Here is a 12,611-nt window from a genome sequence, read left to right on the forward strand (position 1 = left end):
AATGATCTACTTTTGAATTGTAATGACTATGGCAATGTAGGAAATATGGTAGCTAAAGGCATGCCTATTAAACTTCCAGAAATTGCAATGTGATGGTGTCCAGACAATACTGATAGGAGTACTGAGGAAAACAGTTTTCTTCAAAATAATACCATCTACCTGAGAGGACAGGCAGGACCTCAATTTAACATTGACAGCATCTGGAGCATACATGCATAAGTGTTTCAACCAAGAATGTTGTATTCAGGTCTGCGGTGGTATTTGAGCACACAACCATCTGTCCTAGATGTGAAAATGCTGTGATTGAGTCAAAGCTGAAAGGAACAGATGTGAGTCCCTTTGGTATCATCTTGTACCAAAATGCACAGTGCTATTTGAAATAATTAGTTTGCAGTTTGTGTGACTTTCTTTGAAGAGATGAGAACATTTAGATCAGTTTATTGAACCCTTCAAAGATATATTTTCAATACTGGATTTTTATTTTTCAGGTTCAAAACCATACAGCAGATTTTACGTCTATTGCAAGGCAATATGTAAAGCAGTGCAACCTGGGAAACTAAGAGTACGATGCAGCACATGTCAGCAAGGAACATTAACTTTAACCAGGGTAAGCTCATTTAATGCAATGTTTTATTAGCATAAGAGTGCATATCTAGCATTTTAAAAATGTTGGGCAGGATTTTCTGGCCATTCCCATCGAATGGCATTCCCCACCACACGTGGGTGCAAACAACAGGAAACCCATTGACAGCACTGGAAGATCCCACCACCAACCAATGGCAGGGGCTTCTGCCACTGCAAAACCTACTGCAGGGTGGGGAGGAGGAGAGTGGGACAGAGTGGAAGATCCCACCCTTTATGTCCACTGCAAGTTTAAGAAGGTAACTTAGATATTGTGCTGTCACAGTATACTTGAATTCTTGAACTTTAAAGAAATATTGTGAATAAATGGAGAAAATTGGGAGTACATAATGCGTTGTCAAAATCATGTAAAAGACATTCTCTTAAAGTGGTCCTTGAGCTACAAATTTGTATCTGCGCATATAGCCCCTTGAGTAGTTCAATTTAAAATTAACCCAGCAGTCAAGCTTCAGTCTTATGCAAGATAATGGTTAGTTTGTTACGAAACTTACTGCTTAAAAGTTGCTATGAAGTTATTAACTAAAATGCAGATAAAAAGATTAAAAGCAGATACAGATGAAATTTCATATTAGTCTCTGTGAGATATTGCAGACTTGAATTCCTTCTTTCTGAAATGAAGTGGCTGAATCTTGAAGTTTAGTTTAGCAGTCATGATGGTTTCTTTAGTTGAATGCTTGGAGATCTGCCTTTGCAGGTAGGCTCACCAAACAGAATTGGTACTGGGAGTGAGTGAAAACTCCTGTTTTCAATCTAATGGTACTATAGATGGGGGCTCTTGATATCTTGATTTTTGAACAAGAATCCGGAGATTTAACTCCATGGATGTGTAGCTGATGTGATGAGCAGCACATAATTAACTGCAGTAAATACTCACTATCCAAAGAGGTGCAAATGTCTTATTTTAAGACATTTCACAATTCCACCACTGTTCACACGTGAAAGGCAGGTGTCACAGACAAGAAAGCATAATGAAGCTTTGCTGAGCGCCTAGACTTTAGATAATGGAAACAGCTGGACTCCAGGGAAATCATTGATTGACAGTTCTGGCTCTCTGATCATTTTATTTCCACGAAAAAGATGTTTCAAGTGCTTGCAGTTTCTGCTATTGATATTTTAAATGGCCTGGATAATTGGCACTTTCTTTGGCCTGTAGTCAAAAGGGGGGTTTCGGTAAGTGGGACGTTATCAATGAGTAGTGTTTTTAAAGCTTTTATTTTACACATTGTATTGTCACCATAGGGTTTATTGATTCTGTAGAGTGCCTAATGGGTGAATGGGCCTGGAAGTGCCATACCTTGGCAAGGAGGGGGTGGGGCATGAAGGAGCATGTCACTTTCAGGAGAGGAGGCACTGGACATCAATGAAATATCAACATGTCTGGTAAGTGAACTAGGCAGGTAGGGTCATACCAAGTACCGGGTGACGGAATTAAATATCAGATCACAACACAGCATACAACACTGACCCGTGTGGACTTGATGTCAGCAGTGAGTGAAAATGATCATGGTCATTCAAAACACATTTGTGCATGCACTCATTTGTGATTAATGCTTTATGCAGGTGATAATTCTTGCCATGTTTGAAGACATAATTGTGCAGGCCTGCATCATCACGAGACTCCTCCAGTCCCTCTCCAAGCATGCATTCTGTGGCTGGAAAGGCTGCCAGTGCATCACACAATTTTTGGTGTTGCTGAAAGTTATCCTGTTCAGCAACAGTCCCTAAGGATCAGCATCTGCATTCAGCTGAACGGTGTTTTGGAGCAACCTCCAGTCCCCAACGTGAACTCTCCATGGCTGCAGCAAATGCTCTTGCTCATTAGTGATGTGAGTCACCAGGTACTTGGGAGGCTCCTACCTGCCTAGGTCCTGTTACCAGCATGCTGATATTTCACTGATGTCCAGTGTCCCCTCTCCCTCAAGTATCAAGTGAGAGATGGATAGCGGACTACCTCCGGTTCTCTACCTTGTATTCCTACTCTGCCTTTCTTTCAAGGACGGTTTAAAAAAAAACCTATGAGTGACAGTAATGGCATGTGTTGAAAGGATGAGTGTAAATTATTTGTTGACGATGGCTGAGAGGGAAAAGTAATGCATTGTGGGTGATGTCAATGCTGAATGACAAGTGACTGTAGAAAATGTATAGACAGAAATGGTTGGGTGTACTTGCCAGGTAAGCTAAGGGCTGGGATGCACGAATAGGCTTGAGAAGGCACTTTAAGTTGGGTGATACACATCAGAATAAGGGGAATTTGCCACTATGTTCACCTTTCCTGCTTAGGTCATTAAATTGCTTTCAACTTTTAAATCCAGGAGAGTAACATCACAGCCCTGTTTTGACCCCATTGGCAATGTCCAACCACGCCTTCTTGATTTCACAAGAAGGCTGCTGCTTATCAGTAGAGAGCGGTATCTTCCTGCAGGCCTTTAGCTGAACGCCTGGATTCCATTCCACAAATTTCTTCCGATTGCTGTCAACTCCAAAATCCATCAAATTGCACCTTTGGTATGTCCCTTTAAATACTGGAGTTGAGCTCGATTTATGCAGGTTGTCAGTATATTTGTTAATGCTAATTGGTTGGAAAACCTGAATAAGATGGTAACGCAATGGCTGGGTTATTAAAAAACCACTAACAAGCTCGCTGCACTTCATTCTGATATTTGTGTTTGCCAGATTGGCTTTCCCCTGTCCCTTGCACTTTGGGAACTTAAAAACTAGCCCAATTATCTGAGACAAAATTAATTGGCGGCTAAAAAATATGGGTTCATAAATGAAAGCCAGCATGGATTTGTTAAAGGCAAATTATGTTTAACTAACTTGATTGAGTTCTTTGCTGAAGTAAGAAAGAATGCAATTAATGTTATGTCTATAGACTTTCATAAGCCATTCAATAGAGCATCACACAAATAGACTTCAGGAGGATAGAGACATACTGCTGAAACTAGGAGCCACATGGAAACAAAATTTAACACTGAGAACTTTGAACTGATTTATTTTGGTGCAAAGAATGGCAAGATGCAAAATAAAAAAAATCAAGTTTAAAGGGAATGCTCCATGGGGGCAAAAGATGATGGGGAAAAAGCTGCTCTGGAGGATGGTGTGGAAGAAAACCACTACAATCGGAGTGGGGAGCATGGAGGTAGAGTTGTAATGCATAAGTCATTTGTTACAATAAAAGCATAAAACTAGTTAATTAAAACACTGGGCCCGATTTTATCATTTTCATTCTAAATGCTGAATCTGGCGCAATTCAGATCTGACTTGGAAATCTGCTTTCAGGCACCCCCATTAACACTTAGCCTGGAAAAAAATTGCGGGTCTGAATCGCGCTGTGGATAGGGCTCATCAAACCTGAAACAATTGGAGCTCTGAACTGCGCAGGCGCAGTCAGAAAAAAAATTTTAAATCGTGCTGCTGTCACATCGCTCCTGGTCCGCAAAAAGCAGATAGAGACCAGGGAGTGATGGGCCCCACAGATATCATCTCCACACCTACAACATAACTTGCCCCTTATCCACCCGCCCTGCCCACGACCCAGACTGTTTGTGACCCACTACCCCTTCTCCTCCACCGATTGCCCGCAGACTGGCAGTGGGCACCCCTGCTCTCCCCCCTGAGATCCATCTGACCTCCTTCTCCACCCACCACCAGAGACCTATCCAGCCTCCCCTGCCCCCACCCATGCCTCCATCAGAGATGCATCTGGCCTCCCTTCCTTCCCGACCCCGCCTCCAGAGATGCATCTGGCCTCTCTCTCTCTTTCCCCCCCTTCTCCCCCCCCCCCTCCCGGAAAAAGTTTAGGCCTCCCACCCACCAGAAAATGATCAGGCCTCCCTTCTCCTGCAACCCCCTCACCAAAGGATGATCTGACCTGCCTCCACTCCACTCTGCCCCGCCATGCCATGCCACGATCTGGCTTCCTTCCTCCCCGCCAGAAAATGATTGGGCTCTCCTCCCATGCCCCCCACCCCCACCAGAGAGTGATCTCTCCTCCCTTCCTCCCTCCCAACCACCAGAGATACATCTGACACGCTCCTTAACTGCTCCCCCCACAACCAGAAAATAATCGGGCCTCCCTTCTCCCGCCACCACCCCCACCACAGAGTGATCTGCCCCCACCTTCGCCCTCCTACCTATCAATTTGAGTCAGAGAGCCATTGGAAGCTCTGAACTTACTACTTCAGCGCATGGAGTGCCTGAAACAGACCTTTTGTCAAAGCAAGTCTGAGATTCTTTGCAAAACAGTGCATGAATGTGATGTTAAAGGGGGCAATGCTGATAAAGTTGGGAGGTAGTTCACCAATTCAATTTAAGTCACTGTTGCGCCCGTTTTGGGCACAAATCAGATCATGGCCATTGCCGGCCTCAGTAAAGCAGCCATCTGCGCAGACGTGGGTGCGGATCACGTTAATGGTTTCACGCCTGACTTCATTCACACCTGAAAATGGGCATGACACAATGGTAAAATTGGGCCCATTGTCTGCTTTTTCTAAAGTTAGCTCAGTTTTAGGGTTTAAAAGCAATGGAAATTTGGAAATATGGAATTTAAACTATGTAATAGTTTTTGGTGTGCGAATGCTTAAATGATGCTGCTAATCACAAATGTTTGAGTGCAATAGCTTAGGGCAATTGATGATATTAATGTCAGTTATATTATTTGTAATGTTAAATTATAGCCAAGTTTTCTTGAGTTCAATTGATGTCAAATGATGGTTAACTGACTCCTTTTGGGTGCAATTGATGTCAAATAATGGCTTAATGATATCAATTGATAGGCAAGTGATTGCTTTTGAACACAAATGATGTCAAACAATAGCTGAATGATTGCTTTTCAGAGTAATTGAGATCAAATGTTAGCTGAATGAATGCACTCAAAAACAATCAATGTCATACTTTGGAGGTAACAGGAATGAATGACTATGACAAGTAATTTGCTAAAACAACAATTTTATTGAACATTGTACAATGATTATAAGTATAATATGACAGTTGCAATTCATAATATTAAAAAAGAGGAAGATAACTAAAAAGAACAATAACTTTTTTGAAGGGGAAAACACTTTATAATCAGAAATAAAGAAGAAAGGCAATTTTTTCTAAAAACAAATAATAACCCCAACTTAGTCTTCCATGACAACTCTCTGAATTGGTACATATGTTATCACCCCTTGGTGCATATGTTACCAAATCGCTGAATAACCTTATGGGTGGGCACTACAGTCAGTCATTCAATTCCTGGCCCTTTCTCCTTTCTTCAGTGGTGACTGTTCCACTACTGCAGCAGTGAGTCCTCAAACAATGCCCCTTTAAGCCAAATTTCTGGCTCAATTCCAGCCTTTCTATCTCTGTTACAGTCCCTTCTCAGAATAAGTCTCAGTTCTTATCAATTCTCACAACACTGCAAGACCATGCAGACTTTTCAATAAGCGAGCTGCTGCATCTTTTGATGGTGTCTTTTCATTTGCCATCCTACAAGTGTTACGCCAATCAATCAAACTACAGTTTCTGAAGCCCAAATAAAGTTATTCATTGTCCTGGCCTGTAGGCCAAAGGTCACTGAATGCAGTAATTTAAAGGACTTCTGATAAACTAAAGACATTTTGTTTCAGTATTCTAGCTTGGAAAATGGAAAACAAAGATGTAGAGTGGAATTTTCCAGTCCTTCCCACTGCTGGGATCTTTAGGTCCCACCGAAGCCAACCCTGCATGATGGGTTCCCTGGCAGTGAAATGAGCAAGCTATGCAAAAGCCCATGGACCTTGGCAGACCAGAAGATCCTGCCCGCTGTCTTTCCTCATCCATCGCAGGAAACCTCATTGCGAGAGGCTATAAAAGCCTGGCTATAGCCTAAATTATGTGGAGATGCCGGCATTGGACTGGGGTAAACACAGTAAGAAATCTGACAGCACCAGGTTGTCAGTTTACTATCAAATAGATCGGTTGGACTTAACCTGGTGTTGTCAGATTTCTTGCTGTGTATAGCCTAAATACCAGTTGTACATGGCCAATATGAAAGAAAACATGTCTTTACTGATTATTAGTGATTAATTAAACAAAACGTAATCATAGCTGGTTTAAGATCAATGGCTACCAAGTAACATTTAATATAAAATAACTTTAAGTATTCATTGTAGACTTAAAATCAAGAGCAAAGTGGAAATAAAATGCAAAAATACCAATTTGCCAAAATTAGTGGCTGCAGTGCAGATGACTGCTGTCAAATGCAAATTATATCAAAATGTTTGGGTTGGGATCTACTGCTGCTATATAGTGAAGGTGAAGTGTTCCATTATTTTGACACAGCGATAATGATGGAATGGTGATATATGTTCAAGTCTGGACTTTTCACTTGGAGAGGAACTTAAATGCAATTATTGTCCCTGTCCTCTTGGTGATAGAGATCACAAGTTTGAGAGTTGCCATCAAAGATGACTTGGGGGGTTGCTGCAGTATAGGTGGTTCACTGGTTGTGGAGTGAACAAATATTTAAGGTGCTGGATGGGTTGCCAATCAAGCCATTTTGTCCTGGATGGTATGGGGTTTCTTGAGAAGTGTTGCAGTGTTCAAGGAATCTTTTTTAACATTTCACGACTAAACATTAATTGAAGGAAAGGGTCACTTCACTAGCGCCTGAGGATTACAATGCACCTGATTACCCAATCTACATCTAGTGTGCTTGCCTCACAGTGCAAAAAGGTGAGATGTCAGGTGCATGATTTTCTGAAAGAAAATAGAAAAATTATTTTGTCAAAATAAGCACACAGTGGCAGCTCCAGGAGTGACTGTTATGGAGGGGAAGTGTCAGGTTGAGGCATGGTGACAAACTATCTTTATCTAAAATCTTGAAAACCAATCTGTCAAAGTCAATACAGTGTGAAAGGCTGAGACAGAAATGACACAATGTTATAAAATACATGGTGCAGGACCTTTAAATTTTTGTACCTTTTGAGTGCAACTACCTTGTTTGTATGTATTTGCAGTGTGGTTGGTCAGAGGGTTAATTCCTTCTGGTTTTCTACTTTAATTTGTTTCCGAGTGATGGATTCTCAATGTGAATATCGTTTCGGTGATTTAATAGAGAAATTCTAATCTAGGATTATTTCAAATTAATTTAGATTTCAAAATTAATTTCAAGCCAAGTAGATTTCTCCCTCCTGTTTTAAATCTGTTCAGAAGGAAGACAACAAATGTCAATTTTCCCCTCTTAACTCCCATTTCAATTTATTCCATCAGGCTACCCACAGGCAGTAACTGACAGGAAAAGCCCCATGTGGCATCTGTCACTCTCACTGAGCTGAAGGGAGGCGGGGGACACTAGATAAACTAAGCAAAAGCAATTTCTATAAGATATCCTTTTGGAGTACTCTGTATATATTATGTTCTTTAAACAACATTCTGTAAATTATACCATTCATTCAAAGCTTAACAAGAAGTGGTACTGTGATTTGAAAGCATGTCAAAATCATTCCCAAGCCAGTTTACTCTGTTAAAAACAGATGTTTCACAGCAGTTTAGTGCACCTCTGGTATGGTTCCAAAAAAGTTATGATTCAGTTTCCATCTGTTTACTTCAGTGGGGACTTGCTGGCTTGAATAATTTTAAATTCCTTATTCAGCACCATGAAATGAACAATCTACAATAATTTCAATTAAAAAAAACCTCTTCCCATTTATATAATTTGCCAAGGACTGTCACAGACTTACGTTTATTCACCTGGTCAAGAGAAAATTAAAACAGCTATGGACAGAACGTTACAGGGGTGCAGACAGCTTGACCATTATTATTTGTTTAAGTATGGTGGTTGGGCTGCCAATTTTGACATCCATCCATCCCCTGATATTATAGTGGTGAGCTCAGGTGGTCAGGAAGCTGATTTTCAATGCTCCCCCTAGTGGGCGCAGGTAAAAGATCCAGATATAGTTGCCATAGTCCCAGATGACTATTGGCTGCTTTCTCCTTTGAGGGAGAGAGCTGACTGGTGGTGATTTAACTTGAGGACCACCACACCTCAGGCGAGGGGCAAGTTGAGAAGGGGGATCTTCAAGAATAACCTCAGTTGGAATGGGAACTGAACCTCGTTGTAGGCATCATACTGCATCACTAATCAGCTGTCCCGTGAACTGAGCTCAACTAACCCCTAACGGGAGCAGGTAAAATGTAGTTCCATGTTTGTTTGTGCCTCAACCCCAGAGGGACAATTTCCTGAATATGTGCAATGTCAGTGTCAGATTTTCAGATGCTGTGCTGAAATGAACAAGTTGGCATTACGCAGACTAATGACAAAGTTTAAGTTACTCATTTTTGGATATGTGCAGTACTACAATTGCAAGTACTTGTATTTATTTTCTTTAACATTTATCACCTGTTCCCTCTGTAAAAGATATTTTGGAAACTTCAGTGAATAACAAAAATCTAGGGGTGATTTTCCAACCTCACCGCACCTGGCACTGATCCCAGAAAACAGCGTGCGGGCCTAAAAGTCAGTTCTGCACCTACTGTGCTGGCTACGTCCTGCTATCGCAAACTGGAGTGTGCCTCGAAAGGGCTCGATTTCATTCTCATTAGTGAGCTCAGCATGTGGTCATTTCCCCCCACTTCTGGTATGTTCCCACTTCTCTGGCAGGATGTCTCACAGGAAAAAAATCACGACTGGTCACAACTAGTGGAGGGGGTTTGGAGGCATTAAAGCCGCTAGGTGGTCAGGGGCATGGCCAGGCTGTGCCAGTTGGGCACTGCCATTGTGCTGAGGCACTGCTAACAGTGTGGTGGTGAGGGAAATGGAGGGGGGTGCTATTCAGGAGGAGGTCATGCAGGAGTTCTTGCAAGAGGTTTGAGCAAGGATGAAGCACGAAGAAGGGCATGTCAAGGCTAATGTTGGGGGCCATGTCAGGGGTCAGGCAGGGATCCCATCGGGAAGGCCTAGTGCCCTGATGCCGGTGACCCATGTTGAGGAAAGGTTGGGGAAACATGCAGTTGATGAGAGGGGGACTCCCTACGTCCATGGGGGAGGGAATGTCCCAGTGCACTGTATGTTGGGGTGTCCTTGTGAAACAGTGCCTGAGTGCTCTGCACCCAGGCTCATCAGGACCCCTTCCCCTGCCTCGATACTGGTGCGCAACTCACCACTTTCCCAAAAAATGACTGAGTGTGGCACGATTGCGATGCAGTATGGAGCATGCCTGACAGATTGGCGTGCATTGTTCTCATATTCTTGCCATTATTACGCCTCTATTTTATCTGGGAAAATTCTATCCATATTTTTGAATGAAATGCATAATAAGAAATGTATTATCTCGTGGGATTTGAAACAATGCATCTAGGATGAGGAATATGATTGTTGTCCAACTATAGCTGCTGGTCTGTCATGAATTATCAACACAAAGCCTTAACATGCCAGAGGAGAAATAGAGGCCGTGATTCTCTGGCCCTGTGCATTTATACACAGATTCAGTGGGGCTATTCAGGGCCAGAGAATTATGATGAGGGGCCATAATGCATTTAATGCAGAGTAGAACCCCTTTGGAATTTTTTCAGCCCCCACAACCCAATGTAATCTGGTTCATGCCCAGCAAGGGCATGAACCAAATTAACACATTTAAATAATCACTTGAATATGCACGGTTTGGTTTGGAGCCAGATTCACCTAGCTCCTGCAATTTGGGCACAATGGAAACCCAACGCAAATTACAAATAGAGACCAGTCACGATAGCCATGCCAATGGGCTCAGAGACCATTGAAACTCCTGGATGGTCAAGGACATGGCTGGGCAGTGATTTACCATTGCCCTCTGGCAGCAGGGCAGTGTGCCAGGCTGGCAGTGTCCACAAGCAAAGGGTGGGGCATTAAGGGGTACCTGAAGAGATGCCTAAATGGGGTGGGGCCTTAGGCAAACCCTTAGTGGGGTATTGCTCATTTGGGGGGTGGGGAGAGAAGGGGAAATGCCCTGAAGCCAATGAGAATGGATGGATAGTGGGGGGGTGGGTCACCTCATCTGTGCATGGTGTTGGAAGGGTGGAGTGGTGATCTGGACATTTAGTGACATGGGGAGTGCTCCCCCAGAGTCAAGAGTTAGGAGTGTTCCCTATGCCTGCAGGGGTTATGATGTCCGTGGTGTGGGGGTTGGAGGTGGATCAAAATACTAATTTTGCGATTAGACCTGATCTCTGAAGGGTAAATCTTGCCAGCACCTTTAGTTGTGGAAGAATTCATTGTAAATCTCCCCAGGCTCCAAAAACATGTCTAAATGTGGCTGAATTGTGAACTGAATTGCACGGATCCTCGCAGCAGGAATTTCAGCAGTTTTCCCACTGGGGCCAACACTTAGGAATTTTTAGGGAGCATTCTGCCCAGAATTTAAAGGAATTCTTCTTCAGGAGCAGGTGCAAAAATAATGGTTGTTCAGTGGGCTAGCAGTGTTCAGCTTGACTGGTACATTAGCACTCACTTCCATCTGTGAAAGCAGCTTGCATTGTATCCCACAAAGCCCTGTTGTGGGGTCAATATTTCCAATAGGTGGTATTTGTTTCTCAGTGGCCTTGCAGTGGTTTTGATCTTGTGATAATATTATCTTTCAAATGAGATGGTTTTCTAGCTGTCATTAAATGATGTCAGAACCAGAATGCTAGAATAAGCAGTCCATGAATAACCAACAATTGGTTACCTTTACAACTTGTGCCTGCTTTAAAAAAATACAAGAGCCATGTTAAATCAGAAATGACTGAGCTCTTGTCCCTAAAGGTTCAGAACTGAAACAAATGTTAATCCAAAAATAGTATTAGTAACATTGAGCGAATCAGCAAGCTATTTTAAGCATCTGTCTCCCACAATAAAATGTAGCAATGCAGTTTTGATTCAGCTGGTAAAATCGATTAGAGACAGTTTTAAGTTTGTGTCCTCTGAAATAGTGTAATATTTTTGTCCTCACATTCAGTACTCTTAATCAAACATATGAAAACTGTGTAATGTTGTACCTGCTGGTTCAAATGTTACTGGTATAGTTTCAACTATATATTTCTTTTTCATACTGATTCCAATCTCAACAAATTTTGCTTGTGATCTGCAAATGAGTGGTTTGTGGGTTAGCATTTTGTTCTACTACTTCTGACAGTACAAACTTCAAAGCCCTGGGCCAAGTTAATTTGACAAACTGTTCCAAAGTATAGATCAAAGCCAATGTGTGACAGAACATTTAACTGCAGAATCCAGAGCCTAACCAACATGTCAAGTAATAGCCAGCCTAATAGTTTATGATCAACCCAATATTTGATGAAGTATATTTTACTCCACACATTGCTGTTAGCAAATGAAAACAGGGAAACTTGCTCTATAGTCGCACCTTTACAGTAGGTCATCAGCCCAACCATCTTTTACCACTTTATCAATGACCTTCTGTTGATCGTAAGGTCAGAATTGAAGATGTTCACTGCACAATATTTAGTATCTTTGGTAACTTCTCAGATACTGAAGCAGTCTGTATCCAAATGCAACAAGATGAGGACAATATCCAGAATTAAGTTAACAAGTGGCAAGTAACATTCACATTCAGTATGAGAAAATGACCACCTCCAATGAAAGAGAATCCCCTTGACATTCAATGGCATTGCCATCTCGGAATTGCCCACAACAACGTACTGGGGATTATCATTGGCCAGAAACTTAATGGACCAGCCATATAAATACAAGTTCTACAAGAGTAGGTCAGAGGTTGGGAATTCTATGGTACATAGAACTCCTCAAAGAATATCCACCATCTACAAGGCACAAGTCAGGAATGTGATGGTATACACTCCACTTGTCTGGATATGTGCAGCTCTAACAACACTCCAGTAAAAAGCAGCCACTCAATTGGCATCCCATCCACCACCTTAACTATTCACTCCCTACGTTGCTACATCTACAGTAGTAGAAGTGTGAAACACCGACAACAGCGATGTACAACATAAGAACATAAGAAATAGAAGCAGGAGTA

General features: G+C 42.2%; 1 protein-coding gene across 1 annotated transcript in view; it reads left to right on the plus strand.

Moving 5' to 3' along the window:
- Nucleotides 1-12,611, plus strand: part of prkn (parkin RBR E3 ubiquitin protein ligase) — a 1,024,997-nt gene that overhangs the window by 453,095 nt on the left and 559,291 nt on the right. The window contains exon 4 of the mRNA XM_080200221.1: nt 489-607. Coding sequence (XP_080056347.1) covers nt 489-607 — 119 coding nt within the window. The remainder of the gene's footprint in view (nt 1-488; nt 608-12,611) is intronic.

The sequence above is a fragment of the Carcharhinus amblyrhynchos genome, chromosome 12, assembly GCF_965287045.1.
Source record: "Carcharhinus amblyrhynchos chromosome 12, sCarAmb.v2.hapA, whole genome shotgun sequence".
NCBI classification, from domain to species: Eukaryota; Metazoa; Chordata; class Chondrichthyes; order Carcharhiniformes; family Carcharhinidae; genus Carcharhinus; species Carcharhinus amblyrhynchos.